Consider the following 16,862-nt stretch of genomic DNA (forward strand, 5'->3'; position numbering starts at 1 on the left):
GGAGTCCCCGCTGCTGTCGCCCACCAGTTCCTGCGGGGGACCATGAGGTCACCGATGTCACAGCAGCCACCACCAGAGAGGAAACTCGAGCTGGGGCACAGGGAAGGGACAGCGACCCCGGCGCTGATGAAGTCACGGTGGATGTGCTGAAAAGGGAGCGGGGACAGCGGCAGCCCCGCAGAGAGGAAGCTGAGCCCAGCCAAGCTCAGCTCAGCCGAGCCCAGCTCAGCCGAGCCCAGCTCAGCTGAGTCCAGCTCAGCTCAGCTCAGCTCAGCCGAGCCCAGCTCATCTCAGCCGAGCCCAACTCAGCCCAGCTCATCTCAGCCAAGCCCAACTCAGCTCAGCTCATCTCAGCCAAGCCCAACTCAGCTCAGCTCATCTCAGCTCAGCCCAACCCAGCTCAGCTCAGCCGAGCCCAGCTCAGCTCAGCTCATCTCAGCCGAGCCCAGCTCAGCTCATCTCAGCTCAGCCGAGCCCATCTCAGCCCAGCCAAGCTCAGCCAAGCCCAGCTCAGCCAAGCCAAGCTCAGCCCAGCCAAGCCCAGCTCATCTCAGCTCACCTCAGCCCAGCTCAGTTCATCTCATCTCATCCAAGCCCAGCTCAGCCGAGCCCAGCCCAGCCCAGCCCAGCATGAGCGTGCCCGGCGCGCTGCTCACCGTGCCGCTGCTCCTGCTGCAAGGTAAGCCCGGGGCTGTCTCAGCCCAGCTCTCCTCCCCAGCCCAGCTGGGAAAAGTTCCCAGAGCTGCAGCACAGGGCACAGGGCTGTGCTGCTCGTGTTGGGGTGACAGAACTGCAATGTCACCCCATTTCATCTCATCTCATCTCATCTCATCTCATCTCATCTCATCTCATCTCATCTCATCCAAGCCCATCTCAGCCCAGCCAAGCCCAGCTCAGTCCAAGCAAGCCCAGCCCAGCCCAGCCCAGCCCAGCCCAGCATGAGCGTGCCCGGCGTGCTGCTCACCGTGCCGCTGCTCCTGCTGCAAGGTAAGCCCGGGGCTGTCTCAGCCCAGCTCTCCTCCTCAGCCCAGCTGGGAGAAGTTCCCAGAGCTGCAGCACAGGGCACAGGGCTGTGCTGCTCGTGTTGGGGTGACAGAACTGCAATGTCACCCCATTCCCAATTTTGTCACCCCATTTAGGGGTCAGGGAGCTCACTGAGTCCTAAACCCAGGATCAGTGAGACCGAGTCACTGCTGGCAGCTTGAGCTGACAAAGCATCGGGGTATCCAAAGTTCTGCCTTAAATTTGGGCAGGGGATCACTGCTTGCTTTGCCCGGGTCAGAAATCCACGTGTGCCTTTGTGGGTGCATTGTGTGAAGTCAGAGCAGCTTAGGGAGAACGTGCAAAGCCCTTTGGAAAAGAAAAGCACTTTGGATGCTCAATCTCCTCACTCCTTAGAGGAGGCAGCTTATTTAGAGCTCCTTTGTCTCTGGGCACAGGAGTGTGACAGGTTCATGTCTGACTGTGCCAAACAGAGGATGCAGGAAGGATCTACCAGAGGATCCAGGGAAGGAGGGAGCAGGGCAGCAATCCATGACAGGATCCCTGCAGCATCACTCCTGACCTTGGCAGGAGAGATGGATGTATGATCCTGGGCCTGGAGCAGTTATTCCCTCTCTCCTGACAGACACTGGAGCAGAAACCTCTGCAGGGCTGTCACTGACCATTTGCTAATTCCCAGTTTTGCCCCAGACTCCTGCAGGATGAATTTGTAGCTGCTGCCTTGGCTTCCAGAATTAATTCAGCTCCATCCACAGGTCAGAGGCAGGACAAAAACAACTCATTAAATGGGGTGGCTGTGGGTTACAGGCTCACAGATCACTCTGCACCAAAATTTATTAAATGGTGTGGCTCTGAAGGTTACAATCTCACAGATAACTGCACCAAACTCATTAACTGGGGTGGCTGTGGGTTATAATCTCACAGATAACTCTGCTTTAAAACTCATTAAATGGTATTGCTTTGTGGGTTACAGGCTCACAGATAACTGCACCTGTGAGAAATAACACTCACTTCCAAAAATGTAAAAGGTTTATTAAAACCTTATCAGAATACACTGTTGCATTACTCATCTATAACAGCACTAAAACCAACTAATTAAACAGGATGATTGTGGTTCACAAGCTCACAGATAACTCTGTGCCAAAATGAACTCATTAAACAGGGTGGCTGTGGGTCAGAATCTCACAGATAACTCTGCACCAGAATTATTAAATGGGGTTGATTGTGGGTCAGAATCTCACAGATAACTGCACCAAAATCATAAATGGGGTGGCTGTGGGTACCAGTCTCACAGATAACTCTGCACCAAAATCATTAAATTCTAAATCATAAATCATTTCTGTGGGTACCAGTCTCACAGATAACTAACTGCACCAAAATCATTAAATTCTAAATCATAAATCATTTCTGTGAGTACCAGTCTCACAGATAACTCTGCACCAAAATCATTAAATTCTAAATCATAAATCATTTCTGTGGGTACCAGTCTCACAGATAACTCTGCACCCCTGCTCTCAGTGCAAGTCTCAGTGCAAGGAGCTCTCAGCCACTTCCTGGGGGCTCCAAGAACAGCAACCAGAGTAGAACCACTCTGCTGGGTGCATCCTGCAATTCCCAGCACCAAACTGCTGCCCTTTCTTGCCGAGGATCTGTCCCTTGGTGGCAGAGTGGTTTTTCCAGGTGGGATCCACGTGGGACAAAAGCCACCCCCGTGAGCTGCCATGGGGACATGTGCCACACTTGGTGAGCACAGTGGCTGCAGAGCAGAGCCCCCGTGCTGGGAACACTTACCCTGTGAGTCACGCTGTGAACAAAACCCATTTTCCAGTGGTCTCCCATGGAAATTACATTTCTGCCCCGGGTTGGAAAAGCAAGCAACACCCGCAGCTCTTCTTGCTCAGCCCGGCTGCTGTCACCCCCAGAGGTGTGACCTGCCAGACCCCACGCTGCTGGGGGTGACAGGAAACCAGCACGGGGACAGAAATACCCGAGGGGCCTGTGGAAAACCACACGCAGCCCCCAGCTGCCTCTAAACAACTCTCACCTCCTGCCACAGCTCCTCTCAGGGACAGGCACAGCCACGATCCCCGTGGGAAACTCCTGCAGGGAGACGGGGCTGGCTCTGGAGGAGCAAAAATCAGCTCCAGCAAAATTCCCGACAAAAAGAAGAAAATAAAAATAAAATAAAATTTCTGAGCTATTTAAAATTTTTAAGAACGTGAAAATCTTCCCCAAAGCCCAGAAATATTCATTTCCCCAAACTGCAGTGGGAACTGGCAGCCGACAGCTACATGGAAAATCAAATCAAAACACACAAAACAGGAATGAAAACAAAACTCTCCTGCTGCCTGTTTGCTCAGCTCCAAGCCAGGCACCAATGTTAGGATTCTCCAGGGCATGGTTTTTGTCTGGAGAAGGCAATTCATTCCAGGTCATCAAATATTTTCACTAAGTGTTTTATCTGCCTTAGAATGGCTGGAGAGAAAAAAAACACATTTTACTGCTCACCTGTGAAATGAGCTGGGAGAAGAGAGAGTGAAATTTCATTTTAGTAACCTCTGCCAGGCCAGGTTTGGGGTTTTTTCAAAAGAAGTTTCATTTCTGAGTAAAAAATCCTCATTTTTAGAGGTGTTGGGAAATCATTCACTGCTCAGTCACACGCTGAGCAAATGGGACATAAAATCAGAGAATGGTTTGGGTTGGAAGGGACCTTAAATATGATTTAGTTATAATCATGGAATAAGTGAAAATGGAATGTTTGTGTTTAAATACGGGGAGAGAGTGCAGGAAATTGGTCTGCTTCAGTTCTTTATTGGCTAATAATGAAATATTTTCTTGGCTAATAACTAAAACAGGTTTGATAATTAAATCAGGTCGTGTTGGCAGGTGGAGATCCCAAATCTTTGTCACACAGATGACCTGTGATGACCTGTCCAATGACAATAATTTATTTATAACCCTACAACCAATAGTGGTGATGTAGAAGTATTAAAAAAACCACTGCAGAAAAGGAAAATTAACACATTACTGTGTGCAAAATATCCCTGCTTTGCTTCATGTCACAATTTCCAACTTGTTTTTCCCCCTGGTGCGTGGCAGGGGCGTTTCCAGGGGCTGCCAGTGACTCTGTGACTCTGAAGGAAGGAGAAAACCTAAATCTCAACTGCACCTTCAGCACCCTCAGCAACAACAACTTCACCCTGCAGTGGGTAAACCCCAAGAATTTCACCATTTTCCTCAATGCCCAGCGGGGTAAGTGTGAAACCCCAGCGTGGTGGCACTTCCCACCAGGGCTGGGGACACTGAGCTGGCCCTGCTGCCACCCTGGCCACGGGGGTGCCCAAAGTGCCAAAGGTGGGGGGGTTGTAGCTGGGTCCAGAGGATCCTCTCCCTTCGTGGTCTCCAGAAATTGGTGCCTCTTGGGGCTGCCAAAAAACAGAGGCCAGACAAAATTAAAATAATTAAAAGCAGTTTTATTTATTGAAGGGCCTTCAGGTACATTTAGGGCAGACAAAACCCACCCAAAAATTGATAATTAGTCACAGGTTTTCACCCTTTTATAAGTTTGGTCCATTTGCATTTTGGGGGTGAATCTTCCAATTCCAGCTTCAGCTAATGAAGTCATTGACCCCAAGTTTGCTCCCCCAACTCCCTTTTGTTTCCATCTCTCAGGCCTGAGGCAGTGAGGTGTCCTTGATTGCCAGGCCTGGGGAGGAATTGTTGTGTCTGCCCCAAATGGGGAAGCAGCAGCTCCCACTGTGTGTGGAGTTTGGAGTTCTGCACTAAAGAACTGCAGGATTGCAAAGAGATGGAAAATAGAAAAACTGAAATCCTGAGGCACCAACTCCTTCCCTCGTGGGGGCTGAGCTGCAGCCCCTTCCTGGCAGACGAGCAGTGGTGGTAAATTGGTAAATGATTTCCTGGTGAAAAGGAAACCCCCAGCAGCAGAGCTGTCAGCGCTGAGCTGCAGCTCCCAGCAGCACCCAGAGGTCAGCACAGAACCCACCCCTGGCTTTGAGGGGACAGGAGGGGACATTCCTGGCAGCCCTGACACTCCTCCACTCACAGGAATTCGGTGCAGTGCATCAGGAGGAGATTTTGGGGAAATAGCAGTGATTTTGAAATGTGCTGGCAAAGCTGAAGTTCCCATTTCTGCTTTCCCCCCTCCCATCTCTCCATCCTTCTCTCTCCTCCTCTTGGTCCAAATGCAGGGTGAGGAGTCCCTTGGCCTTCCCCCTCTGCAGCTATTCAACATTCCTTGTCAAATCCTTTCAGTTTTAATTATAAGAATGCCTGGGATTCACCCAAATTGCTGGGATTTCCTTCCAGCTCAGTATTTTGTCAAAACCTCAGCTAAAAAAAATTTAAAAAAAATAAAAAGAGAAGTTTTGAAGTCTCTTTCCCCCTGATGTTTGTACAAACCCCCAGTTTCAGTTCAATTTAAGGGCAGAAAGTTGCATTTTCTGTGCTGCACTTGTGGGAAAAGTTCATGGACTTGTTGGGCTGACCCTGAGGGTTCCTGTAAATTATGCAGCTGGAGGAAAGGATTAAAGATTAGAAAGTCAAGAGAGAGAGACAACTACCACAGAGATGGCAAATGGATCCAATTTGCTTGGCAATCCAGTCCCCTCTTGTGGCAGCAGCTCTCTGGCCACAGAGAGTGGGCACAGAAAAGAGCACAGATTTTTATTTTTTTTTCCCAGAAAAATCCCAGAAAGTTGTGTAGAAGCTGTTGGAAACTTAGAGGAAAATAATTCAAACAATTTTTATCTCTCTTTCTGTAACAATTGCTTATAGATATGGTTCTCTAGAGTGTGTTATGGATAACCAGCAACAGTGTGTGAGACGTTCTCACTTTGAGACCAGTCAGGTCTTAGGTCCACCATTGTTTTTATAAGAACTGGAGATTTCTAATGATAAAGTGTCTTTCATGCCTTCTGGATCGTGGTGTCAATGCTAATTATTACCCAGCTGGGGGTCTGCACCACACCCTCCAATAATGCTGATTACAAGGAAAAGAAGCAATAATTCTGATGAAAAGGAGGTAGAAAATGCCTCTAAACTGATCCTAAATCTCCCTGCTGCAGCTGCTCCCTCCCACCCCGTGCTGGAAGTCTCCCAGGATGAAGAAAGAGGCATCAAACTCTCCTGCTACACCCGGGGGGGCAGACCCCAGCCCCAGATTATGGGGGTCTGCACCACACCCTCACACCCTCCAATAATGCTGATTACAAGGAAAAGAAGCAATAATTCTGATGAAAAGGAGGTAGAAAATGCCTCTAAACTGATCCTAAATCTCCCTGCTGCAGCTGCTCCCTCCCACCCCGTGCTGGAAGTCTCCCAGGATGAAGGAAGAGGCATCAAACTCTCCTGCTACACCCGTGGGGGCAGACCCCAGCCCCAGATTTCCTGGCTGTTGGACAACGGGATCGAGCTCCCAGGTAAGAGCTCAAAGACTCTTAGAGCACTAAAATTGGTTTTTGTCAGTTTTGGGTGGTTTGAAGATGCTGGAGGGTGAAATATCAGCTGGGTCTGCCACTCCTGCCTACAGCTTGGGGCAGGTCTGGGGAACAGTCAGCACGAAATTCCAATGGGATGAAATAAAGCCCAAATCCTGGAACCTCAGCACTGAATTCCACTGCGATAAAATGAAACAAACCCCTGAAATTTCAGCACTAAATTCCACTGGGATGAAATGAACCCAGAATCTTGGAACTTCAGTACAAAATTCCACTTAGGTAAAATAAATCCAAGCCCCTGGAACCTCAGCTCTAAATTTCAGTGGGATAAAATAAACCCCAAACCCTGGAATTTCAATACTGAATTCCACAAGGATAAAATGAACCCAGAATCTTGGAATCTCAGCACTGAATTCCACTGGGATACATTGAACCCAAAATCCTGGAATTTCAGCTGAATTCCAGTGGAATAAAATAAACCCAAACCCCTGGAATTTCAACACTAAATTCCACAGGGATAAAATGAACCCAGAATTTTGGAACCTCAGCACAGAATTCCACTGGGATAAAATGAACCAAAATCCTTGGAATTTCAGCATTAAATTCCACTGGTATAAAATAAACCCAAAATCCTGGAACCTCAGCACTGAATTCCACTTATTTGAAATAATTCCACTTATTCCCCTTTATTTGGGGTAAAACAACCCCCAAAATCCTGAAGCCACGATTTTCAAAGCCCCAACAGCCTTTTTTCTCCTTCAACCTGCACAAATAACTGCCATTCTAGCAGTGCTATAAATAACATTATTCTACAAATAATAATAATGCCTTATCAGCTCCAGTGCACATCTGTATCAAAATGTGAGAAAAACACTCAGGGATGCAAATGGCTTTTCCTTCACACATCAACAAGCTCTTACTTGTGCTTTGCATCATCAGGAAATGTATTTAAAGCTGAACCTGTAACCTCCCCCGGTCCAAGATGGTTTATTTTTAAATTAGAGCTCTAGAAAACAGCAGAGAATTGTGTGTTCTGGCCTGAATATAGATGGAAATTAGAGTTAATAATAAGTCAGGCTGGCAGATAAAACCTGGGGGGTTTTAATGCAGAAAAGGTGAACACCTAGAGCAGTGCGTGGTGGAAAAGCAGGTTTTTAAATGCTGCCTGTGTTTGGGAAGAGCTGGGCTGTGTGTGAGGGCCTGGGAAGTCATAAAAACCTCAATATGCCCCCCAATTTTTTTATCCCTGTCTCTCACAGTGATTTTCTAGAACTGTGGGGTTCCCCAAGCCTGAAACCACCCTGATAAACTGAATTATTAGTGCCATCACAACACACAGTTCAGACACTAAACACCTCCTGCAAGCCAGCACTGCATTTCTCCAATATTTTAACAAAAACCTCTCCTTGCCTTGACCTCCTCCTCCCTTTGGAGCAGAGGGAACCCCTGAGCTGTGTCTGCTGCCTTGGTTTGTTTGGGGCTGCCCTTCAGAGCAGCCACATTCACATAAAAAAGGTGGGAGACACAAATTGAATTGTTTGAAAGATAAGAAATCATTGCCCTAATCGACTATTTCTCCAATTTCTGTGTTTTTCTCCATTTTTTGAAGGCTCGGAGTAACTCTCCTTCCTCCCCTTTCCATTCCCAGCTTTAATCACTTCCTGCAAATATTTACACTAATCAGAAAATAGCTAATAAATCTTAATTACTGACAACACCAGGGCTCAGCAGGGGCAAAGCAGCTGTAATTACTGAGCTGCTGCTGACAAAGATGATTTCTGAAATCCTTTTGGAGTGCTTACCTGGCCCTGCTGGGGATGGAAAAGAGGGCTGAGAAATGCTGATCTGGAAAGGTTCATTTGGAAATGGGGAATTTCTTTCATTTAAGGGTGACAGAGCAAGGGGAGCATCAGAACCTCTGCACTATAAACAAATCTTTCTAAATATAGAAGTTATATTCTAGAAATTATTTTGTAGAAAATTTCTATTTGTAAATACAGAAATATTTGTGTCCTTCAGATGAACATCTGAAACACCTCTCCCTCCACCAGGGCTGTTCACAGACTTCTCTGGTCACATCAAACACAACTTTATTTTCTGTATCATCAGCACTACCTGGAGTAATCAGTAATACTGGGAATCCCATCAGACTCCCCCTAATTCCTTGTGGCAAGGCAAGGAATCCTCGAGTGTGAATTCCAACAGCTGGAAAAGGGGAAGAGTCATACCTGTGCTGTAGAACGTGATTTCAGGGTGATAAAAATGCTTTTATTTATTTTATTTTATTTATTTTTTCTCCCACCGGGATTGCAGGTGACACCAGGCACCAGCTGGGAGCTGATGGGAAGAAATGGAGCACGAGGAGCACGCTGAGGATCCTCAGCTACAGCCCCAGAGTGACAGCCAGCTGCCTCATCCAGCACCCTGCGCTGGGGGCACGGAGGCTGCTGGCACCTTTCCCCTTCCAGGACCTGCCCAGCTCGGGTACTGCAGCTCCTCCAGCTCTGCCTCTCCAGCCCCGAGCTGGTGAAGATAATGCAGATGCACACAGAAGTGTGGGGTTTGCTTTTAAAATGAGGAACACGGGGCAAAAAAAGGGTTTGGAGCTGGTGAAGATGATGCAGACGCACACAGAAGTGTGGGGTCTGCTTTAAAATGAGGAACCTGGGGCAAAAAAAAGGGTTTGGAGCTGCTCCTCGGTGGCAGAGCTGAGCAGCAGCGCCTGCCCCAAGCTCCCCACAGCCAAGAGTTTCATTTGATTCCTCATTTCAGAGCAGCAAATACATTCTGAGGGCAGGAGAGCTGAGGGTGGGACTGGAAGTGAGACCCTTGAACAGCCAGAAAACCCAAACAATGCAGAGCATGGAGCAGGGCAGAAAACCCAAAAAACAATGCAGAGGACGGGACAGGGCAAAAAACCCAAAAAATGCAGAGCGGGCAGGGTAGTTTTTCAAGGATCTGCTCGGTGGCAAAGCCTTTTTATGATTTTTGTCATTTTTTTGGGGTGGGGGTTTCTTTAGGCTGCAAAAAAACAACCAGACTTTCAGAGGATGCAGAAGTTCCCAGTCCTTCAGAGAATCCAGCAGTTTCCAGTTCTCCAGAGAATCCAGCAGGTACCAGCCCCTCTTCATCCCCAGAGAATCCAGAAGTTTCCAGCCCCTCTACATCCCCAAAAGATCCAGAAGCTTCCAAACCTTCTGCATCCCCAAAAGATCCAGAAGCTTCCAAACCTTCTGCATCCCCAGAGAATCCAGCAATTCCCAGCTCAGCACCAGCCCAGCCAAACCTCACAGATGTCACGTTGAACGGTGAGTTTGGTCCCAGTCACCTGAATTTATCAAAGCTGAAATCACAATTACAGAAATGCTGCTGGGCACAGCAGGTCCCAGAGGAGTGTGGGACACAGGGTGCAGCATTTCCTGCTTGTTCCCTCCTCCTCCCTGCCAAAATCCCTGTCCTTGGAGGAAGAAGGGCAGGAGCAGGGTGGGAGGCAGGCTGGGATGCTCCGGATGGGCTGCACTAGATGGCACTGTGCAACAACTCTTCACACAATCACAGAATTCACAGAATCCCAGAATGACCAGGTTGGGAGAGACCCTAAAGATCATCGAGTCCAGCCCAGCCCCAACAGCTCAACTCAACCCTGGCCCCCAGTGCCACATCCAGGCTTTGTTAAACACCCCCAGGGATGGTGACTGCACCACCTGCCCGGGCAGCCATTCCAGAACTTTATCACCTTTCTGGGAAAAACTTCTTCCTGATCTCCAGCCTGTGTTTCCCTTGGTGCAGCTGGAGGCTGTGTGCTCTGGTTGTGTCAGTGCCTGCAGACAGAGCCCAGCCCCAGCTGAGCACAGGCACCTTTCAGGAGCTGTGCAGAGTGAGGAGGGCACCCCTGAGTCTCCTTTTCTCCAGGTGAGCACCCCCAGCTCCCTCAGGGGTTCCTCTTCATCCATGTTTGCACCAAATTCTACTTCCCAAAACCAGGAGGTTTTTCCAGCATAATTAAAATCTCCACAGCCCAAATAAATTACCCAAAACCCCACCAAGAGTTCTGCACCTGCTTAGCACGACAGGCCCTGCAGTGACAAATAATTGCTGCTTTAGAAACGCCCAAACTCTTGGTTTTTATTGGTTTAGAAGTGATCTATCAGTGATTGCAAACAGCACAAAATGAACATATCCTGGTAAAGCCTGCTCTGATAAATCCTGACACGTGTCAGGACAGCATCCATGGAAAGGGAGCCTCAATCTTGTACGGGGGCTGGAACCAGAGGAGCTTTCAGGTCCCCTCCAAGCCAAACCACTCTGGAATTCTGTGGCTTTTACTGGGTGTGAAAAGGAAAGGGGAATCTCTTCTTAATGCAAAGTTTTGGTACACACAGCACACACCATCATTTCAGCATTGCAAATCAAAGTCAATGCTTATGTATATAATTAAATTATTATTATTATTATTATTATTATTCTTTCAGGTCCCCTCCAAGCCAAACCACTCTGGAATTCTGTGGCTTTTACTGGGTGTGAAAAGGAAAGGGGAATCTCTTCTTAATGCAATGCTTTGGTACACACAGCACGCAGCATCATTTCAGCATTGCAAATCAAAGTTAATGCTTATGTATATAATTAACTTCTTCTTCTTCTTCTTCTTCTTCTTCTTATTATTATTATTATTATTATTATTTTATATATCCCTGTTCCATCTATATATGTTATATATTATATAACATATATAATGTATGATAATATGTTATATAATATAATATGTTATAGACTAATGTATATATATGTTATATATATAATCCTTTTATATTCTATCTTAAATGTTATATCATTATATATTATATTACACTAATTATACTAGTAATACTATTATATTAACTATATTATATACGATATATTATATCATTATATCATATATATAATATATATTATATATATGATATAAAATTATGTAATATATATTATATATGTATATATTATATTATATCATTATCTATTATATTATACTAATGATACTACTAATACTATCATATTAACTGTATTATATCCTGAAACTAAGTTCAAAACTTCATGAATTCATTATTCACATTTGTTAAGGTGATTTCTTCCCAATTCCCTGGGTGAATTCTGCTCTCCCAGAGATTTGTGTGTCTTAAAGATTGGTTGCACCTCATGGAAGGAGCTGACATAGGTGGTTAACTCCTTAGTTAGATTCAAATGAGAAATTTGGACCTTTGCTGTACAAAAGGAGTCAGAATTAGAATTTCCTGAAGGAAATCTGGACTTCACCTCCCTGCTGATCAAGGGGAGAAATTCAAGCAGTTGCAAAAGAGGATTTGTCTAGAAAATCTCAGAGAATGGAATGGGGTAACAGGGAGGAAATTCTGGGAAGCACAGCTGGAAAAATGAATTTGTTCTAGCAACCAGTGTGACTGCTAGAAATGATCACTGGAAGATTTTGGAAAGGAAAAGGTATACATAACTAAAGGAAAGGAAAAGGAAATATATATAAATATATAAATATTTCCTTTTATATATGAATAATATAAATAAATAAGATATATATAAAAGGAAAAATTATTCATACAAAAAGGTCTCTTTGCTCCAGTCAAATTTCCCGTGCAGGAAAGAAATTTGATTTTTCAGGAATGCATCAGCGGGGTGAAATCATTCCTGTTTGAATTCCCAGAAGTTCCCAGGGCATTTAACAGCACAAACCTGTGTTACAGAGCGAAATCCTGAATCCAAAGGGCTCCTGAAGAAGGAGAAGAACCTCCTGCTGCCCGTCCTGGTGGCCGCTCTCATCTTGGTGCTGCTCATCATTGTGCTGCTGTTCATGGTGAAGCTGAAGAAGGCGCACGGGGTGTGGAGGAGAGGTGAGCACTGGGACTGGTGCCTCGAGGCACCCCTGAGGTGCTCAGGCTGAGGGATCCCCAGTTTGGGACCCCTCTCTCGGGGTTTCTGTGAGATGATGGTGTATGAGACGGTGGGGATCTCTGTCAGGCTGAGAAATCCCAAATTTGTAACTCTTCTCTCAGGATTTTTGTGAGATGATCCTGTATGAGACGATGGCGATCTCTGTCAGGCTGATGAGATCCCAATTTTGTGACTCTTCTCTCAGGATTTTTGGGAGATGATGGTGTATGAGATGATGGTCATCTCTCTCAGGCTGATGAGGTCCCCAATTTGTGACTCTTCTCTCAGGATTTTCATGAGATGAAGGTGATCTCTCTCAGGCTGATGAAATCCCTGTTTTGTAACTCTTCTCTCAGGATTTTTATGCTCAAGGCAGAGGGTGAGAAGGAATAATGGGGGGAAAAAAAATCTCATTCTCTCCACTAATTTTTGTGGGGTTTTAATTATTTTATTTATTTAATTAATTAATTTTAAATAAATTTATAATTTAATTATTTTCTTTTTTATTTTATTTAATTAAATTTAAATCATTTCATTATTTAAATTAATTTTTGTGGGTTTTTCCCTCACAGAAAATGACGTTTCACAGCAAACATTGGAGAGTTATAAATCCAGATCTAATGAAGACAGTCCAGGCCATGAGAAGAATGGACAAGGTAAAAATCTTGAATTAACATATTCTTGTAAATATGTTCTTGTTTTAAATAATAATGAATTGTTGTTTTATTTAATTATAATAAATAATTTTAATAATAACCTTATAAGTGTTATAATAATTATAATATTCAATTAACATTGTGATATTTAATTATAATAAATAATTGTTGTTTCTTTAATTATAATAATTAATAAATAATTCTTGTTTTATTTAATTGCTGATGACTGTGGCCAGAGCAGGTGGCTGCCATATATAATATATAATATATAATATATAATATATAATAATTGTTGTGTTTTAGCTGGAAATCCCAAATCCAACCTGCAGTATGTAACAGAAGGACACGTGGAAACCCCAGAGAAGAACCTGGAAACCCCAGAGAAGAATCCAGAAATCCCAGAGAAGAACCCAGGCACCCAAACCACGGCAATAAATGAGGAAAAATTCACCTGTGGCAGGGAGACAGATGTGTAAGGGTGGGGAACGTGCAGGAAACTGCAAATTCCTGATGTTTGTGTGGAACTTTCCAGGGCTCTTGATTCGAGGGAGCAGGAGGGACAGGGAGCTCCATCCCAAAGCCACCTGCGGGGGGTTTTGTCACCCAGCAGGGCGGGGAGGGGGGCTGGTGCTCCTGGAAACCTGGCCTGAGCCACCTGGAACTTCAGAGCCTGAGCCGCCTGGAACTTCAGAGCATCTCACAAATCCCTCAGGAACTCCTAAATTATGGATTGATCAGCATTAAATAATGATCAGTCCTTCAAGTGCTCCTGGAAACCCGGCTTGAGCAACCTGGAACTTCAGAGCACATCAGGACCCTGTGCCACCAACAGTTCTGCACCCCATGTCCTCCTGGAAACCTGGCCTGAGCCACCTGGAACTTCAGAGCACATCAGGAACCTGTGCCACCAACAGTTCTGCACCCCATGTCCTCCTGGAAACCTGGCCTGAGCCACCTGGGACCTTCAGAGCACCTCACAAATCCCTCAGGAGCTCCTAAATTATGGATTGATCAGCATTAAATAATGATCAATCCTTCAAGTGCTCCTGGAAACCCGGCCTGAGCCACCTGGGACCTTCAGAGCACCTCACAAATCCCTCAGGAGCTCCTAAATTACGGATTGATCATTATTAAATAATGATCAGTCCTTCAGGTGCTCCTGGAAACCTGCCCTGAGCCACCTGGGACCTTCAGAGCATCTCACAAATCCCTCAGGAGCTCCTAAATTATGGATTGATCATTATTAAGTAATGATCAATGCCTCAGGTGCTCCTGGAAACCTGCCCTGAGCCACCTGGAACTTCAGAGCATCTCAAAAATCCCTCAGGAGCCCCAAAATTATGGATTGATCAGCATTAAATAATGATCAATCCTTCAGGTGCTCCTGGAAACCCGGCCTGAGCCACCTGGGACCTTCAGAGCACCTCACAAATCCCTCATGAGATCCTAAATTACGGATTGATCATTATTAAGTAATGATCAATCCTTCAAGTGCTCCTGGAAACCCGGCCTGAGCCACCTGGGACCTTCAGAGCATCTCAGGAACCTGTGCCTCAAACAGCTCTGCACCCCATGTCCTCCTGGAAACCTGGCCTGAGCCTCCTGGAACTTCAGAGCACCTCAGGAACCTCTGCCATGAGCAGCTCAGCACCCCCAGCAGCAATCAGCGCTCTCCAGGACACCCAGGCCCAAATTAAGATATTTAGGATTGATTTTGTCACCTCCTCTGTGACCACAGGTGCTACAACCCAACTGTGACTTTTCTTTTCTCCTTGGGACACCAAACCTGCACTTGCAGCTGGATTTAACCAAGCTGGAAAGTGGCCTGATGGCTAAAGGGTTAAAAATTAAAAAAAACCCAGCAATCCAACCCAAATTATTTGATGATTTGATGGTCCTGTGAAGGGGATGTCCCCCCTGGGCTGCCCAAATGCTGGGATGAGGGCAGCAGGAGAGCTGGGTCTCCTCCGGGGAGCCCTTCCTGCTCCAGGAGGGTAAAAGCAAATCCCTGCAATAAAGGAAATGTGAATTACGATGATTTTTGCCATTTGCTGAATGGTGATTTACATTTAAATGTGAATTACAGCGATTTTTTGTCATTTGCAGAATGTGAAAAATGCGTTTTTCTCACAGAGCCCCGGGGGATTTGGGGTGGGAAGGGAGCTCTGGCCCGGCAGGGTCACCCGGAGCAGGGACAGGACACATCCCGTGGGGCTGGGGTGGCTCCAGCAGGGAGAGCCAAAACCTCCCTGGGCTGCTGGGGCTCTGCCCCCTCCTGGGAAGGAAGCTCTTCCACTCCAGTTCCTCCCTGCACGAAGCCCAGAACGGGACAGTGAAATCTCATGAAATAAAACTCACTCGAGATTATTATTTCTCACTGGAAACTGGGGTTTGAATACCCAGTGAGATAAAAGGCCCTGTGTATTCCATTTTCCAATGGAAACAATTCCATATTTCAATGGAAATTATTCCATTTTTTGGTGGAAATAATACATTTTTTTCAGTGGAAATAATTCCATATTTCAGTGTAAAGAATTCCATTTTCCAGGGGACTATGATTTCTCACTGGAAATATGAAAAAATTAACGAAACTTGGGTTTGAGTGCACAATGAGATAAAAGGGCCTGTGTATGCCATTTTCCAATGGAAATAATGTCATATTTGAATGGAAACAATTCCATATTTCAATGGAAATTATTCCATTTTTTGGTGGAAATAATACATTTTTTTTCAGTGGAAATAATTCCATATTTCAGTGTAAAGAATTCCATTTTCCAGGGGAAACAATTCCATTTTCCAATGGAAATAATTCTGGTTTCCAATGGAAATAATTCTGGTTTCCAAATGGAAATAATTCAATATTTCAGTGGAAATACTTCCGTTTTCCAGTGGAAATAATTTCATTTTCCAATGGAAATAATTCAATATTTCAGTGGAAACAATTCAGTTTTCCAATGGAAATAATTCCATATTTCAGTGGAAACAATTCTATTTTCCAGTGGAAATAATTCCATTTTCCAATGGAAATAATTCCATTTTCCAGTGGAAACAATTCCATTTTCCAATGGAAACAATTCCATTTTCCAATTGAAATAATTCCATTTTCCAATGGAAATAATTCCGTATTTCAGTGGAAATAATTCCATTTTCCAGTGGAAACAATTCCGTTTTCCAGTGGAAACAATTCCATTTTCCAGTGGAAACAATTCCATTTTCCAGAGGAAACAATTCCATTTTCCAGAGGAAATAATTCCATTTTCCAATGGAAATAATTCCATTTTCCAGTGGAAACAATTCCATTTTCCAATTGAAACAATTCCGTTTTCCAATGGAAACAATTCCATTTTCCAATTGAAATAATTCCATTTTCCAATGGAAATAATTCCGTATTTCAGTGGAAATAATTCCATTTTCCAGTGGAAACAATTCCGTTTTCCAGTGGAAACAATTCCATTTTCCAGTGGAAACAATTCCATTTTCCAGAGGAAACAATTCCATTTTCCAGAGGAAACAATTCCATTTTCCAGAGGAAACAATTCCATTTTCCAGAGGAAACAATTCCATTTTCCAGAGGAAATAATTCCATTTTCCAATGGAAATAATTCCATTTTCCAGTGGAAACAATTCCATTTTCCAATTGAAACAATTCCGTTTTCCAATGGAAACAATTCCATTTTTCAGTGGAAACAATTCCATTTTCCAGTGGAAACAATTCCATTTTCCAGAGGAAAGCGGCGGCTCCGGGCGCTACCACAGCGCCCGCGGGAGGGGGGGAACCGCGCCCCCCCCCGCTCTGGTGGGTGCGGCCGGCGTCCTCGGGGTTGCCGTG

At 45.1% G+C, this 16,862-nt stretch overlaps 1 protein-coding gene across 1 annotated transcript; it reads left to right on the top strand.

The window, feature by feature from the left end:
- Positions 1 to 556: 556 nt before the first annotated feature.
- On the top strand, positions 557 to 13,685 carry CRTAM (cytotoxic and regulatory T cell molecule). Its single transcript, XM_039721764.1, has 8 exons — positions 557 to 679; positions 4,102 to 4,254; positions 6,312 to 6,443; positions 8,775 to 8,945; positions 9,482 to 9,769; positions 12,191 to 12,337; positions 12,950 to 13,033; positions 13,337 to 13,685. Exons 1-8 carry the CDS (start codon positions 631 to 633, stop codon positions 13,507 to 13,509), a joined length of 1,197 nt encoding a protein of 398 aa, XP_039577698.1. The 5' UTR covers positions 557 to 630; the 3' UTR covers positions 13,510 to 13,685.
- The last annotated feature ends 3,177 nt before the right edge of the window (positions 13,686 to 16,862 follow it).

This window comes from Passer montanus, unplaced genomic scaffold (assembly GCF_014805655.1).
Source record: "Passer montanus isolate IOZ18808 unplaced genomic scaffold, ASM1480565v1 scaffold47, whole genome shotgun sequence".
NCBI lineage: Eukaryota > Metazoa > Chordata > Aves > Passeriformes > Passeridae > Passer > Passer montanus.

What these genes read in the sequence shown, in the direction of transcription:
- CRTAM (XM_039721764.1), top strand. Translation starts at nt 631, where the DNA reads ATGAGCGTGCCCGGCGCGCTGCTCACCGTGCCGCTGCTCCTGCTGCAA. An exon ending in CACAGATGTCACGTTGAACG is followed by an intron (nt 9,770 to 12,190) that starts GTGAGTTTGGTC and finishes CCTGTGTTACAG; the next exon opens with AGCGAAATCCTGAATCCAAA. An exon ending in GCACGGGGTGTGGAGGAGAG is followed by an intron (nt 12,338 to 12,949) that starts GTGAGCACTGGG and finishes TTTCCCTCACAG; the next exon opens with AAAATGACGTTTCACAGCAA.